At 35.1% G+C, this 16445-nt stretch overlaps 1 protein-coding gene across 1 annotated transcript; it reads left to right on the top strand.

Moving 5' to 3' along the window:
• Positions 1-1835: 1835 nt before the first annotated feature.
• Positions 1836-3383, top strand: LOC121249266 (protein NODULATION SIGNALING PATHWAY 2-like). The gene has a single exon (XM_041147980.1). The coding sequence runs from the start codon at positions 1836-1838 to the stop codon at positions 3381-3383; it is 1548 nt and encodes a 515-aa protein (XP_041003914.1).
• Positions 3384-16445: the final 13062 nt, after the last annotated feature.

Genomic DNA, 16445 nt, shown 5'->3' on the forward strand with positions numbered 1-16445 from the left:
TACTCAAAGAGATATTATCAATTTTATTGAAAATGGTAATAATTGAAATGCATATATAGTATTGACGACCCTTCATGTCAAGTTATTAACATAAGCCAACCCACAGACACATCAAGGATGAAGAACCATATAATATACTAATAATTTAATCAGACTCCCACTAGCTATAAATTTTGGAGATGCATTTTTTTTTAAATTAGATTTTGGAGATGTTGAGAAGTCTCAGTACTACGTACTGAGGTTCCGCATTGCATGGCTAGCTATAATTGGTTGTTTGATTAATATTTTCGTTTAATAAGGTTGCAAACTAAACTAGGTTGTTCATGCATGCATGCATGTATGTACTGTGAATGTTTATGTCATGAGTCGTCTGTGATCCATGCACTTGTTTACCATCCTAGCTGTTAATGTGTACAATTGTACAGCACTCTTGGTTGAATTAATTTAATTTCAGCCAGAAGTACTTAATGAATTAATCGGGGACGAGTGTTTTTTCTTCTTGACAGCTTATTTTTATCATGAATATCATTACTATTTCCCTGATGTCGACAGCAGATGCTTGCGGTTTGGAATATTTAGACAAGTAGTCGTCAATATTGAAGTAGTACTATGCCTCGACTGGCATATATATATTCTTCCAACCTTTCATAAATAGATGGGAAATTGAGGTTCAAATTTTAAGTACTGATCCTTAACTTTTTTTTAATGAAGTGTTTCCAATATGCTTGTCGTTCTCACAGTCCTTTGCTTCAGCAGTACTCATGCATGCGACATTTAGATCACAAATTGATGCTAATAAACAATTGCCAAAACTCTGAGACCAAAGGATATTCTAAAGATCTTCGACCCTTTTTCTAGTACCAGATCATGAAGTACAGTTTGGGTGTGCCGATGCACGTTATATATAATAATTTGCTGCATGCTACCTCTCAGCTTCATAATTTCATCACATCTTGTTGCCTTTCAGCTATAACACTTGAAAGTATCCATAAAATTACCAGATTTAATTGGACCCAGACCGACCTGCAGAAATCATCATCCATGTGTCGTACTGCACGCACCACATATTCTCCAGGTTCCATATACCTACAATATACACATAGTACGTCGTCAGCCTGATCACTCCTGAGTAGTACTCCAAAACATTATATATCTATATATATATATATATATATATATATATATTGCAGTGTCCAATTATTTGCTGGTTTTGAGTGCAGGCATTAACCCTAGCTGGCCTGGACTTATTTCATGATTTGGATACTTGGCACGTCCCATGACTTCCATTGTAAAAAGGCTCTACTCGTACATGAAGTGGTAATTAAGTACTTGACGAGATCAACAGGAAGCAATTTATAAAGCATATATATAAATTAATCTCTAAAGCCAAAGAAAAATGTTTGATGGTAGAGTTTTTTTTTCCTTTTCATATAACTGCTACAGTACAAAAAATTATTTAAAAATAAATTTATAAATTAATGTGATTTTACGTGATCCGTTAGACCTACTTTATAATAAAAATAACGTTTTATAATTTGACATACTGCATCAAGTTATGTCAATTTATAAATTTATTTTTATGTAATGTCTTTATAGTTAAAATATTAATTATTTTTTAACCGACAGTGATGATTCATTCAAGTCATATAAAAAGTACTGTGCCAAAAATGGGATACAATTTGTACGATACAATTTTTCTTATTACAATTTGGAAGTTCAACGTCGGTGGGTCCATTCTTCTAATATTATTTTTATTTTCTCCTAAAGTCAGGTAGTATATTAGGTAGTACTTTGGCTTATCTCCAGATCGGAGTTCTATATATGTAAAAATTCTTATGGCTTTATCTTCTTCCATGAACTCAATGGAATATGAGGAGATTGATTACATCTTCAACTCTAGTTGCATTGAAGAACTTCATGTATGTAGCTTGGAAACAGGTTTTTCCTTGGAAAAAGAAGATCATCATGGGTTAATCTCCCCGAACATCATCCAAGATGTTGCAATTGACGATGATGAGTACACGGAAAGATTGCTCCAGCTAGAGGCGGGGCTGGTGGATTTTGATTCCATCTGTCGAGCTACAGAAATGGATCTTGAGAGTTCTGTGGAAATTGGATCGGGTCATGATCACAAAAATCAAGAAAACCAGGAAAACGTGAGTATATCTACTGAAGGAGGTTTTGCTTTAAAGGGAATTCAAGAAGAACTGATGCAGGAAAGCAGCTTGACAGATCTACTATTGATGGGAGCTGAAGCTGTTGAAGCACAAAACTGGGCTCTTGTTTCAACAGCAGTTGAGAAGCTTAACGATCTCTTAATTGATATAGAGAATATTGGAGATGAGTCGTTTAAGAGGTTGGCTCTTTTCTTCACTCAAGGCCTGCATTCCAAGAGCATCAATGCTCTCAAAATGCAGCACGACCCTGTAGCACTCACACCTACTAACCGCACTATTTATACCTTTCAGATGCTTCAGGAACTCTCTCCCTACGTGAAATTTGCGCATTTCACAGCGAACCAAGCGATCCTTGAGGCCACACAAGGAGATCATGAGATTCATGTCATTGATTTTGACATGATGGAGGGAATCCAATGGCCACCTCTGATGGTTGAGCTTTCAATGAGGAAGGATACTTTCCTCAGACTAACAGCCATCATAGCGCCAGACGAGGAAAATACCGTATATTATGTTCAACAGACAGGAAAAAGACTGAAAGATTTCGCAGATTCAATCAATTTTCCCTTCATGTTTGATCATATGGTGATGGCCAGAGAAGAAGATTTTGAAAGTATCAAAGTTGGCAATACTTTCATAGCCAACTGCATGATTCACCAGCTTCACATGCCTTACAGGAGTTTTTCATTGGTCAAAACTTTCCTGGGTGGTGTTTTCAAATTATCTCCAAAGATTTTCATTTTAGTACAAGAAGAGTTGTTCAATTTTGCTAGAATCCAGTCCATGTCATTTGTAGAGTTCTTCTGTGAGGCACTCCACCATTACACTGCGCTGACTGACTCACTGGTCAACAGCTTTTGTGGTGTGTACAAAATGGGGTTTAGGCTAATAGAGAAGGAGTTTTTAGAGAGTAGAATTTTAGATAGTTTAAGTCAGTTTCCTAATGAGAAGGAGAAAAGAATGTTGTGGGGAGAGGGAGATGCTAATTCCTTCTTCAAGGGATTTAGGAGAATCCCACTGAGTTCTGGTAATATTTGTCAAGCAAAGTCATTGGCAAGCCTGTTTAGTGGGGGGTATTGGGTGCAGCATGAGAAGAGCAGGCTGGCCTTGTGTTGGAAGTCAAGGCCTTTGACAACAGCATCCATCTGGGTGCCAAAGCCAAAAACCAAAGACAAGCTGATGATCAAGGTGTTCACATCCAGTTGAACTCTCTTTTTGTACAGATCATGTATGCAGGATTATCGATAAATCAAGACATGCGAGACAAATTCCACTCGTTATAGCCTATAGGTGATTAGGACTGGTTAATTTTATAATGAGCAGCTTTTATATATCCAATGTTGGTATGGATTTGCTAGCTTGTACGTAGTACAACCATCTGTTTTTACCTTGGCAAATTTTCGTATATGGGACTTTGTGAATAATGCATTTCTGGTTTTTCATGATGAAGCTACACGTACGTACGTGGAATTTATTAATTAAAGATATCATTTAATTAATCAAATCTTTTTTTTTATCAGTTCATATTTTTTTAAAACTAATGAATATGTAACGTAATATCATAATTAAGTTAACAGAAGTGCTGCATGACAATCGGGCTGTTATAGATAGAAAATCAGCCCTCCTTGGAGACAGTGACACGTAGAAAAAAATACAATAGACTAGATACACCCCACCACACGCAAAAGAGACCGAAATCATTGTTTGGGTAGCACCTTCCTCATTTCATCTTCGTCTCCAAGCTCTCGCATGGGTCTCTTTGCATCGCCGCCCAAGACGAAGCTCATTTCCACCACTACCACCCGAGTTTGACGCCGACCAACTTAGAATCATCAACTTCCTCCCTTTCTTCCCAAGCAAGTCTCCCTTCTATTCCTTCTCAGTCTGTGTGTGGAAGACCGATAACAATACCCAAAACCAAAAATACACATGCATAGCCGCTTTGATCCCCATGCTTAATGATCGTTTTTCAAGGCTTCTCTCGGCCAAGAAATACGTGGAGTTGCGACAGCACAAGAAGTCCACATGGGTACATCACGTTGATACTGTTTTGACACTTGCTATATCCAGGGACGGTTCTCTTCTCTACTTAGCTTCATGGGATAGGACGTTCAAGATTTGATGAACCTCAGACTTTAAGTGCTTGCAGTCTCTGAGGATTGTGCACGACGATGCAATTAATGCTCTAGTATTTTTCGGAGATGGATTTGTTTACACTGGTTCGACAGATATGAAAATCAAGGTATGGAAGAAGCAAATGCGCGGGAGATAAAAAAAACATTCACTAGTGGCTACATTAGAGAAGCACAAGTCAGCCATTAATGCCTTGGCTCTACACAGTGATAGGTCTGTGCTCTATTCCGACGCGTGCAATCGGTCAAGTGCCGTCGGGGATGAGTGTGCGGTGGGATTTCGTTTGGGTTGGGATGGTTACCAGTACGGAAGACGAAGGAGTGAGGGAGGGGCTGTATGGGTCTTGATCATGTATATGCAAGTGTAAATTCAGCACTATAAATTACTTACATGACGCACAATCATTAGAAGGCTGCTTAACCAAGTTTTCTCTTAAGTTAAACCGATAAAATAGATAAATTTAATGGTGTTATATGTATACACTTTATTCATGTAGACCGGAATAGGCCAGGCCGGGAAACTATGAATTTGTTTTCACAAAAAATAGAATTAATGTGTACTAAAAAGCTTTTATTCTCTCTCTCTCTTCAATCTAGGCATGAGATAGGCTGGTGAGAGTGGGGTCAAATTAGTGGATTCAGCGTGCACCATAGCACCTCTCAAATTTACCGTTAGGTAAAATTGGTTTTTCTATATATTACAAAATTACTTATTTGTAATTAGTTAATTTTAATAAAATAATTATTTATAATTAAAATAAATCTATTTTAATCACAAATGAATTTTTCACCACAATTAAATGACTATAAAAGTTCCTTTTTTTTTTGTAGATATATATATATATTTTAATTTTTTTATTCATATTTTTTTATTATTTTAAAATATTTTTAAAAAAATATAAAAAAATATCAATATACTAATAGTTACTTCTTTAATCATTAAGTAAAAATAAAAAATAAAAAATAATAAAAATAATAATAATTAAAATATAAGAAATATCAGTATCAAATTTAAGTGTCAAATAGTATTTTCCATAACTTAAACTTATGGACTGAACCAATATTGAGAGAGAGAGAGAACCGTGAACAATTGGTTACTAATTTCTATGCAGACGGCCGCCAAAACTTACAGTGTAAAGTCAGGTAATTGAATTTTTTGATGGCACGTATAAAGTAGATAATCCATTTCCACGTCCCATTGTGTTGATGTGATCATTCTATTTATATATTGATCCTTAGATCAACTTTTATTTTTTTAAATTAATCCATTAATAGATTGTTGGATAAGATCACAATAAAATGAATAGAAGTTATATTAAATAAAAATTTTATAAAAATAAACTCATAAATTGATATGATTTTATGTAATATGTTAGATCTACTTTATGATAAAAATTGTTTTATAATTTGACATATCTTATCAAGTTAAGTCAATTTATAAATTTACTTTTATATAATTTTTTTTTTGGATAAAGCATTAATTTCTCTTACATTACTAAAATATAGTGGAAAAATTTATTCTTAAGAAACTGAGAAGGCATGAGTTGAGAATATAAAAAGAGATTGTGGTTCAACAACGATAATAATGGGAGATGATGATGAGGCTAAAAGGAGTTAAAATTGTCTATGACGCGCATGCATGGAATTGAAGGGTGTTTTTCGGGTATATATATAAATTGAGAGTAATGATACGAACAAGTCATGTGAAATGGATAAACTCTATGCCTTTTGTAAAAATATAAGTCTCATTTAAAAAGATATTTATTTTTGTATTTATTTTTATAATAAATTTTACTTTTTTATAAAAGGCATGAATGAAAGTTGCACATGTCATTTTTTAGGTTTGTTTAAATGGTTGCATATCTTTAGAATTCAAATATTTTTAAACAAAAATGTTAAAATAATAAAATTTATGATGGGAATAAAGCTGACAACGTGTCTCAAGTCTCACCAGAGTAAAACTCCTGACTGGAAAATAATCATGGTTTAAATATATATATATATATATATTGTTCTTATTGGGAAACAAATCCAGTTAATATATAGATGGAAAACGTTTACTCGCACTAATACATCGATATAACCATTTAATTTGGAGATTTGCATTTTGCACAACCCTATCATTCATAAGTATCCATATAACAGGCCACGTGATCATGAATTTCAACAATATTGATTGAAACAAAAATTAAGTTATTCGTGATCATTCTATTAATTAACGGTCGTTCTATTAATTTCACCATCCCTAAAAGATAACGGTTAATAGAATGATGGGTACGTAGTAATTTTCAAACAAATGTATATATATATTGAGGTTGGCCGCAATGATGTTGTTTAAAGTTTAATGGGTCGATCGAGTTGGTGAATGAATGTGAAATTCAAGTAAACGGCCAGATCAAGTAGTTACAAATTATTAATAAGGCATCTTAAGTTAGGGTTCATGCATGCATGCCCATTGAAGATAGCTAGATGCATGCATGGGACCAATCTAATTTCCTTAATTAATTAAGATTGATATTAATTTGTTTCAGTAGCTAGCTAGCATGTTAACGTCGCATGCATGCATGCATGTTGACCTCTTACATGGATGACGGAATCACTCATGACTTCAAAACATTGTCAAGTACGTAGCAGCTTAAATCAATTCCATTCCAACTTTGGATGTTTCTGTTGCTATGAACACATCTGAATGCGCCCTGCTCTTTTTGCTAAATACATTGATCCATGAGATTGATGATCTGCCGTCCCTGGATGAGACATAAATTTTAAACACTCCCAGGAGTAGTGGCTGGAGAATAATATCGGACAGGAATTAAGTGGTGGACCCCTATAGGCCGCCAGGGGAGATTCGATCGTGAATAAGTTGAGATGAATTCGTAGAGATCATGATCAGGAGATCATTAATGCAAATTAAATATAAAAGGGTTACCTAAGTTATAAATACCATGCTAGTTTATGATCATGTACGTGTATATATATACAAGGCCAGTAAGAGAGGAAGTCGAAGTTTGCGGCCAACAATGATGCTAAAAAGAAATTAAAAGGATTAAATAGCCTCGCCCCGATGCGCAAGCAAACAAAGGCGAGAGAAAGAGAGGCAGAAGCAAACAAGGTTACATTTGCCGGCAGTTGGTATATACAACTTAATTTGGCTAGCTAGTGGGTCTGTGTATACGTACTTTTATATATGATCATTGGCTTCACGTCGCATCTGCCCGCCTTTGTTGTGCGCGCAAGTTGTCCAATTAATCATCTTTTATTTTATATATATATATATATATATATGTTTATGATTAATAACTCCACCTTAGTTGGAATCACAGTTTATTATTGTTCAGCACTACTTTGATTCACAACTTAGTAAATTAAGCATAATAAATTTCATAAAATTGAAAGTGCTTTCATTATGACCTTTTTATAGCCTTCTTCTCATGAATCTGATTGGTTGGTCAAGGGTAATTGCTTGTTGGCCTTTTTATGACCTTTTTCTAGCATTCTTCCTCTTTGGCCGAAATCCTCATCATTGGGTGGCTTTGGGAAGTGCAAATGCCACTTTGGAAAGTGGCGTGTGCCTTGCCCTAGGTTAGCCCAAAAGTCTCTCTTGCCCCTCTCCATAATGTCCAGGTTTAATGTATCTTAAGTACATAAACGTAAAATGACACAAAGCCCCTTCATCTTTCCAAGAAGGAGTGTGTGCATGCATACCAAGTGGCATTGCCGTGTGGAGGGTATGTATGTGCCCCTCTCTCTTTTCCCCCATGAGGATCTTTTCTCTTTTCCATGTGTCTCTTCCTTTTTCCCGTGCCTTCTAGAATGTCCAAAGGATGACATGTGGTAAGTGAGGGTAGTGGTTGGGTGAGGGTAGCCGGAAATCTAGGGTTAGAAGCATCGACAAGTGAGTGACAAATGGCATAAGGATCTGAAAATGCCCTTGGGTGGGCGTGTGGCTTAGAATTAATCTGAATTCCTCTTGGTGTTCCCCATCATGTAATCCTTAGGAAAAATCAACCCTTCAGTCTTTCCATATGCCATTTTCCCATGTAGATCTCTTGGGATTCTTCAAAATGACAAGTGGCTTAAGGTGGGTTCCTTGGTGAGTGTGAGGCGTGTTGGCTGAGTGGCCCTTGGCCTCCCCTAGGTGAATCTCATGATTCCCTTCTAGAATCCTTCATGCTTGAGTGACATGTGACAAGTCCAAAGGCTTGTCACTAGTATAGGCATGCAAGCCCCCTTGGGTTCCCAAACCCTAAGCTTTTTCCCCCCTAGCTCACTATCACGTCCAGATTTATGGACTATGCATGCGCGACAAGTGGCACAAGGCACATGGCTTGGGCATGACCTATGGCTTTTCTAGGATTTTTGGGCTCAACCCACCTAGTTTGCAGAAAATGCAAGGGCTTGAGTAGCCCTTTCTCTTGGGCTTTAGATGCTAAACTACAGGTCCAAGGCTCCTATCAATCTAGACCTAATTTCATGTTCTTAAAATAATATTAAGGCAACGAAAAATAATACGGATGAAATCTAACTTTTCCGGGTTGTAACAATTCACAATTTAGTAAATTAAGCATAATAAATTTCATAAAAATTGAAAGTGCTTTCATTATTTAGTTATAAAATTAGTAGACCTTACAAATATTATATACACACACACACTCATAGGTGGATAAGTGTTTGACAAACTCTTTTGTAGATGAACGACTGCTTAAATGGTAGCTAGCCATTGTAAATTATTATAATTAATGATTTTGATCTCTTGGTCACTACTTCTATATATAATGTGTTGATAAAAGAAAAGTATCCCCCTTTCTAATTTGCTAACAAATATAACCAACATTAACTTTCTATTATTATGTTTATCTCAGACAATAAAATATCTATTCATTAGATAATGATAATTAGTATTGTTCTACACACCGGCTTAAAAATAGAATAACTCTAATAATACACAATTCACTAAGTCTAGGAGTGTGCCAAGAATATCTAATTACACATCCATAATTTCTTTTTCCCTAGTTTTTTTAAAAGTCACAAATCATGCACAACAGGTCAATTAACATACTTTTTGTGTCTCACCATGCAATGTGTGCTTAATTTAAACGCTTCAGCTAGCATGCCCTGGTGCTAATTTCATCAAGTTGGGTTGCTTTCCTTCTTCAAACTTAAATTAGTTGCTCCAATACAAAACTTCAATCTGTGTTATATATTCTGACCAAAGACTTTCACCCACGTGTCATGTATGAACTTGGGTATCATTTTGATTATAATCATGAGTTGGTGGCGGTGTGTGTATTATTCAGAGCAAATTTTATTTGTTAAGTCACAAATTATTCCAAATAATTAAATTGATAGTGATATTTGAATTTGACCATTTGATTTCTATTTTAACACTTTCCCTTGTATGTGTGCCAAAATCGCTCTTCACAAATGGGTGTAATACAAAAAAACTTCAATATTTAAACTTGGGGCTGGTGATATATGTAGTAAAGATTCATACTCAAAACCTATGCCATGATACCGTGTTAAATCATGTACATTACTTCATATGTTTTTTTTTTAATATCCCATATTGGTTTAGTGGTGATGATGATCATGATCAAATCATTAAATATAACCTATGAGAGATTGAGAAGTTCTTGTGTTTTATAATAATAGATTCATATGTCTAGATATGGCTTGGGTTTTCCTTGATTTGATTTCCCTTTAACCTAGCCATGACATCATTTGTAATGATTCATAAAAAGTTTAACTCAAACTCACATCTTGTTCTATATTTCAAAATGATTAATCAAGACTACACCATTTCATATACTCAATTTAGAGTATTATACTCTTTATTCTTCTTGTCTTTGGATGCTAACTATTTGAATCAAACAATTGATCATTTGGAAAAGGTTGCACCACAACATCTATTGAATGGGGCAACACTACACATGGCTTTATGGAGATAGATATACCATTACCATGGTTGAAGGTTCTTTAACATTTTATTTGAATTTCAGGGCCTTAAGTGAGAGAGGAATAAATACATAAAGTGAGTTCTACAACATTTATTGTTGATTTAATTTTGCCTGAAATATTTATATAGGCATCGCTAGATGGTGTAAGATCTACTTCATATGTCTATCTCCCTCTCACTTAAAACTCTCAAGCTGAGATAAGAATTTGAAAGAGTTACTTTTTGCCTACAAACATAGCACTAGAACACAACGATTATTAATTTTCATCATTAATTAATTCTCAAGAGAAATGAGAGGGGGAAAAAAAACTTTGTATGACATATTTAGGTGCATTGCAACTCATTTAAGAAGGGAGTTATGTCTGGAAAACAAGATTCCCAGGTACAAAAAATTCTTAGTTTGATAATTTATGTTTTCAAGCTCCACTAGTATGGCCCATATTTCTTTGTGTTCATTCTCTCTGCTCAAAATTCTTTGTTTATTTTTAAATGAAACCTCAACTTAAGGTTTCAAAGTAAACATTTTAGTTCCACTATCTCCCATGAATGCAATGGAAAATGAGCAATTTTTCCCCTTCATCCCCAGCTACAATGATCAACTCCAAGAATGTCGCTTGGAAACATCATTTTCTTTCCAAATTGCATATTTGTTCTCCTTAAGAACCATGCAAGACACAGTACTTTTTGACTATGAGGGCATTGAAAGATACATATATATATATATATATGTATAGAGAGAGAGAGAGAGAGAGCGAGCTCGTGAACACTGATTCCACTAATCAAGACTTCGAAACCCGTCTTGAAGGTGTTGTAGAAATTGAAGTACTGGGTTATGAAGTAAATCAAGATAAAGAAGAAAAATTGGATGTTTTGACAGATGGAAATTCCCATAATTTGAAGGTAAGTCAAGAGTTGATGGAAGATAGTAGCTTAATTGATCTATTATTGATGGGAGTTGAAGTTGTAAAAGACCAAAGTTGGTATCTTGCTTCAACCATAATTGCAAAGCTCAATAATCTCCTATTTGATCAAGAAAAGAGAGAAAACCCATTCAACAAGTTGGCCATTTTCTTCACTCATGGCTTTATTACAGGATCGTGAATGCCGGTGAAATGCAACACAAGCTTCTCTCTAGATAGATAAACGCTACGCCTACCTTTCAGTTGTTCCAAGAACTCTCCCCTTCCAAAAAATTTGCACATGTCATAGCCAACCTAGCGATTCTTGAAGGCACTCAAGGCGAACCAGAGGTTCATGTCATTGATTTCGACATCATGGAAGGGATGCAGTGGCCACCATTAATGGTTGATCTTGTTGCGAAAACAATGGAAATAAAGTGAATAAGAAATAATCAATCAATCAATCAATCACATGACACAAGTTTACGTAGTTCGGCAACTTGCATATGTCCATAGATCTGCACAAGATTTTATTATGTTGAGGAATTACAAGATATACTTTGGGGCGATTTTTCATTGTTAAAAAAGGCCATACTTTATAAAATAAGCATACTTATAGGGTTACATGGCAGAAACCCTAATTTTCACTTTTCTGCAACATTCGCTCCAACAGAGTGTCGAGCACGCATCAAACGAACTCTTTGTTTGGTTTTCACTCAAGCGCCGAGTCGAGCGACTGTTGAGCGAACTCTTTGCCTAGACTTTGCTTGAGCCAACTGTCGAGCAAGACTCAAACAAATTTTCTGTCTCATCTTCGCTCCAGCTGAAAGTTGAGTGAACTTTTTGTCTTGGTGCTTCTTGAGTTGAGAACAGTGCCAAAATATATTATCGGGTCAAATCATCAAGTCAGGCCACCACAACAATAAACCAAACTCCAAAAATCCAACATATCTTGCAATGAGAAAGGATGTTTTCTTTAGAGTAACGACCATTATAGTGGACCACGTAAATGAAGCTATTGTTTAGCATACATGAAGAAGACTTAAAGAGTTTGCAGATTCAATCAATTTACCTGCATTCACAATGGATCAGATAACATTGTGGTAAAAGAAGAAGATTTTGAATGAATTGATGATGTGGGTCATATGCTAATAGCCAACTGTATGATGCATCGACTTCAAATGCAGACCAGAAGTTTCTCAGTAGTCAACACTTTCTTGGCTGGGGTGAGCAGGTTGTCTCCTAAGATTATTGTTTTAGTTGAGGAAGAGTTATATAACTTTGCTAGAACCCCATCCATGTCCTTTGTGAAGTTCTTCTGGGAGGCGCTTCACCATTATGCTGGTTTATCAGACTCACTAGCAAGCAGTTTATTAGGTGGTGGATACAAAACCCCTTAAGAGTAATAGACAAAGAGCTTTTGGGCATTAGAATTTTAGATAGGTTAAGGCCGCAGTTCCTTTATGAGAGCCTTGGCAATGGTCTAGCTATTGCCAAGTCCAAAACTTGATTAAAAGTTGAAGCCAAAACTATTTGAGAGGTTAATACATATTGAACTATCCATTCAAAAGTCAAAATAATTATATAATATTAGATATTTTAATAATATTTTTTAGTTTTATATTTTGCAAATATACTCAATATATTAATCATTAATAATTTAATTTTTGCTCAAAATTATTTTTTTCAACTATTTTTTTCCTCAACCTAATTATCCAATAGTAGCCATGGGGAATATTTTTAGTATAAAATATTGAATAATGATAGCCTTACCACTCTTCTACTACTTTTCTATTACTCTTTTTAATTTTTTTAAAACTTTTCATTATTTTGGAGATGAATAGTAGTTGGCCAAATTTGGAGAAAGAGATCAATTTGCTATAGCTCAAAAGTGGAGCTTTTGAGTTTTGATTACTACAATGCAGACTACTTTTGAGCTATTTAGCCAAAATTTGGCTAGGCACTGGTGCCATTTGGCTAGGCCAATGTCAATGCTTTGAGGAGGAGAGGGTTTTGTGGGGAAGGCAAAGCCATTTTCCTGAAAGGTTATAAGCCAATCCCTATGAGTTCTTGTAATACTTCTCAGGCCAAGTTACTGGTGGGTCTTTTTGGTGGAGGGGACTGGGTGCAACATGATAAGTACAGGTTGGCCTTGTGTTAGAAGCTGTCGAGGCCTTTGACGACGGCTTCCATTTTGGTGCCAAAATCATCAATATCTAGGTCATCAAGACCACTATAATTAATTTGTTTTCTTATGTATAAATGCAGGGTTCTAGCATGATGGAAGCTGGGTGCATATCATACCCACATGATATGTCTATCTTTATTTAAAATTAGAGCATCGGCTAATTCATCAGATATAATCTATATTCTTTTTTTTTTTTTTTTGCATTTCATGTAGCCATTGCTGATCTGAATTTGTCATGAAGTTATTAGTTGTAACAATACTTTTTATCTTGTATTTGAGAAATTTGTTTACTTGCCTTGTGACTCAAGAGTATATATTGCATTAATTGGAGGTTTGTGAGAGGGTAGTGGAATATTTGCACTGAGATGGTGATTATTGGCTATTGTAAAAGAATAATTCTTCTTATCAGCTACTATTCACTATCCCACACCCTATGAAAAAAAAAATATTAGGTGTGAGATGTGGGGGTAAATAATGACTGATGAATAACAAAACTCATTGAAAAAATTCTTCCCAATTATATATCAAACAGATATAGGTAGGCTCGCAAATGTTTTGGCCACCGGTGGTAAAAACAAATAATTAATTTCTCCCATCAAACGAAGATTGACAAAAACAAAAGATTAAACTCCTTTTGTTTTGATTGAACAGAGATGCATGGAGTACCATCAGCCAAGGATAATGCCAGCTGATGTCTCTTGATCAGCCTGACTTTGCTCATGTAAACCTTTCGATGGTAATGGCCTCTTGCCAAAATTCGTATAAAAATGATAGAACATTTTTGTAATAGATTATAGTAAGATGTAGTAGATTATGAGATGAATAGTAATAGTAATCTGTATTTCCTCACAGTGACGTTAGCTACACTTTCTTCGAGAAAAAATACTTCCACAGGAGTAATGAACAGTAGAATATTCCAGATGATAGGTCAAGTCTGTTCAGGATACTAATATACCCTAACAAGCAATTTATTGTAAAGTCTTTACATACCTGGGCCATAGGCCCTTACAAAAGTAATTCACTAACAACATAAAGATAAGATAGTCTGGCCCACGGCATGAGCCCAACGCCTCTTCCTTTGAACCCGTCTACTTTGTGTTTCCTCTAAACGGCAGCCCACAACAAGTATGTCTCCCTTCAATGGCCCACGACAACAACTAGCCCATGACAAGGCCCAAGACATCATAATACACTTAGGGTTTGATCTCATTTCCTTTAGTTGTCTTCCCCGTGTTCCACTTCAGTTCCAGTCGCCGTGTCATAATTTTTCAACTTGGTCATTTTGGAAATACTAACAACTTCCAAAGAAAAAATAAAAAAATATAGAAAAAGAAAAGAAATGGGCATTTTTTGTTGTCTGGATAGACTATAATATCAAACAATATAAATGCTTAATACTTGTTAAAGGAAAACTCTTCTCAAGCGAATTTGCGCACCGAAGTGTATTAACAGCTAACATGGAATAGTTTAATGAAACAACTCGTTTTGATATTACTTTGAATGAGTTTTGGGGGAGATCTAACTTTAAATGAAAATTTCTGAAATGCTTTGTTTTGCATTTTCTCTTCTCTGCTTCTCTTCTCCCCGTGCCTTCACTGTACCTAGACTCCTCCATTCTCTTCTCTCTTCCACTTCCACCTAAAAGTTCCATTCTCTTCTCTACGCATGCCTTCTCAAGCCGTCGATTATTGTTCTCTCTTCCCAGATGATTACGAGGATGTTGTCTCCAGGTTGGTCACTCCTTTGACGTTTACTAAAAATGAGCTTTTTCTTCTTCTTTGCAACCCGGTTCTCATAGATGCTGGCAAGAAGGTAGGTTTGAAATGATCTCCAAGACCCCTCATTTTTCTCACTCTCATTATCTCATGCACAAATTCTCTGCATACCTCTTCACCATGCATCTCTTCGTTTAGATACTCTTTGCTTCAAAGAACTTTGAAGTTTGAAAAATGGAAGTGTTAAATATTCAATATACAATATAGAGCTTCAAAGCTGTTAGAGAAGATGTATGGACAAGAAAACTAAAATTATGCATACATCCCTAATTTTTCCCTTTTGTTTATGTTCCAAAGAAAAAATAGAGCTTCAAGTTGGAGAAACCATTTGGCAAAAAATTCTATATACTGTCAGCAAGAGAACTTTCTATTACATGGAGCGACGAACCCCTATATTGGAGCTGGAGATCCATACCCCAATCAAGGTTGCTTTTCTCTTCTTCTTTTCTGATATAGAGAGAGGGAGTGGGGAGCAAACAACAAAGCATCCAACTTTTTTATTTTTTTCTTCAACAAAGCATCCAACAGAGCGGGGCACCATCGCACGCAGAATAGTCGGTCGCAAAATAGTCGACGAAGAAGATCAACGACACCCAAAGAAGACCGTTGCGAGCACAGAAGAGTCTCAATTTCCAGTCGTTTGACGTTTCTTTCTCTTCCATAGTATTTTCTTTTTTCTTCTTTTTCTCTTCTTCTTTTTTAAAAATAAAAAATAAAAATAACGACAAAAACATTAAAATAAGAGTTGGTACATGGGTTGTCGCACCGACCCGCATGTACCTAGAAGAACTATGTTAAAATAATTTATTTCAAAAATTTTAATTAATAAAAAAATACAGTTTTAATAATTTAAATTATATTTTAACATTACTCCTCAAGCGTGTATGGGCTAGATCTTTCTATATAAATACTTCTAACAGTACTTAAAATATTTAATTAAAATAAGGGAAATATAATATATATTTAGTTAAAATAAAAATATTTAATTAAAACATGTGAAATGTGGAGGTAAGGTTTGAACCCATCTACTTTGATTGATCATGTTAAATTGCAATTTGTCCAAAATATCAAAACTAATAAAAGATCTAAATTTAATTACTTAAATTATATTGGAGCCAAAAGTACATTTACCGTTGTCTTGCCAAAAGGCAATCCTTAGATCGTCTATGTATTGAAAATATTCTTTGAAGTCATGGCTAATGCTCAGTATATAATGGTATCTTGGATTTTAAATTTTCAATTGGCCACAGGAAAATGCCATGTATAAAAACAAATTGTTTGATCTTTCCAATAAAGTTTTTTGGGCTTTTTAAAATCG

The sequence above is a fragment of the Juglans microcarpa x Juglans regia genome, chromosome 2D, assembly GCF_004785595.1.
Source record: "Juglans microcarpa x Juglans regia isolate MS1-56 chromosome 2D, Jm3101_v1.0, whole genome shotgun sequence".
NCBI lineage: Eukaryota > Viridiplantae > Streptophyta > Magnoliopsida > Fagales > Juglandaceae > Juglans > Juglans microcarpa x Juglans regia.

Bases quoted from the DNA above. Each gene is read 5' to 3' on its own strand.
- LOC121249266 (XM_041147980.1), top strand. From the start codon at position 1,836: ATGGCTTTATCTTCTTCCATGAACTCAATGGAATATGAGGAGATTGAT.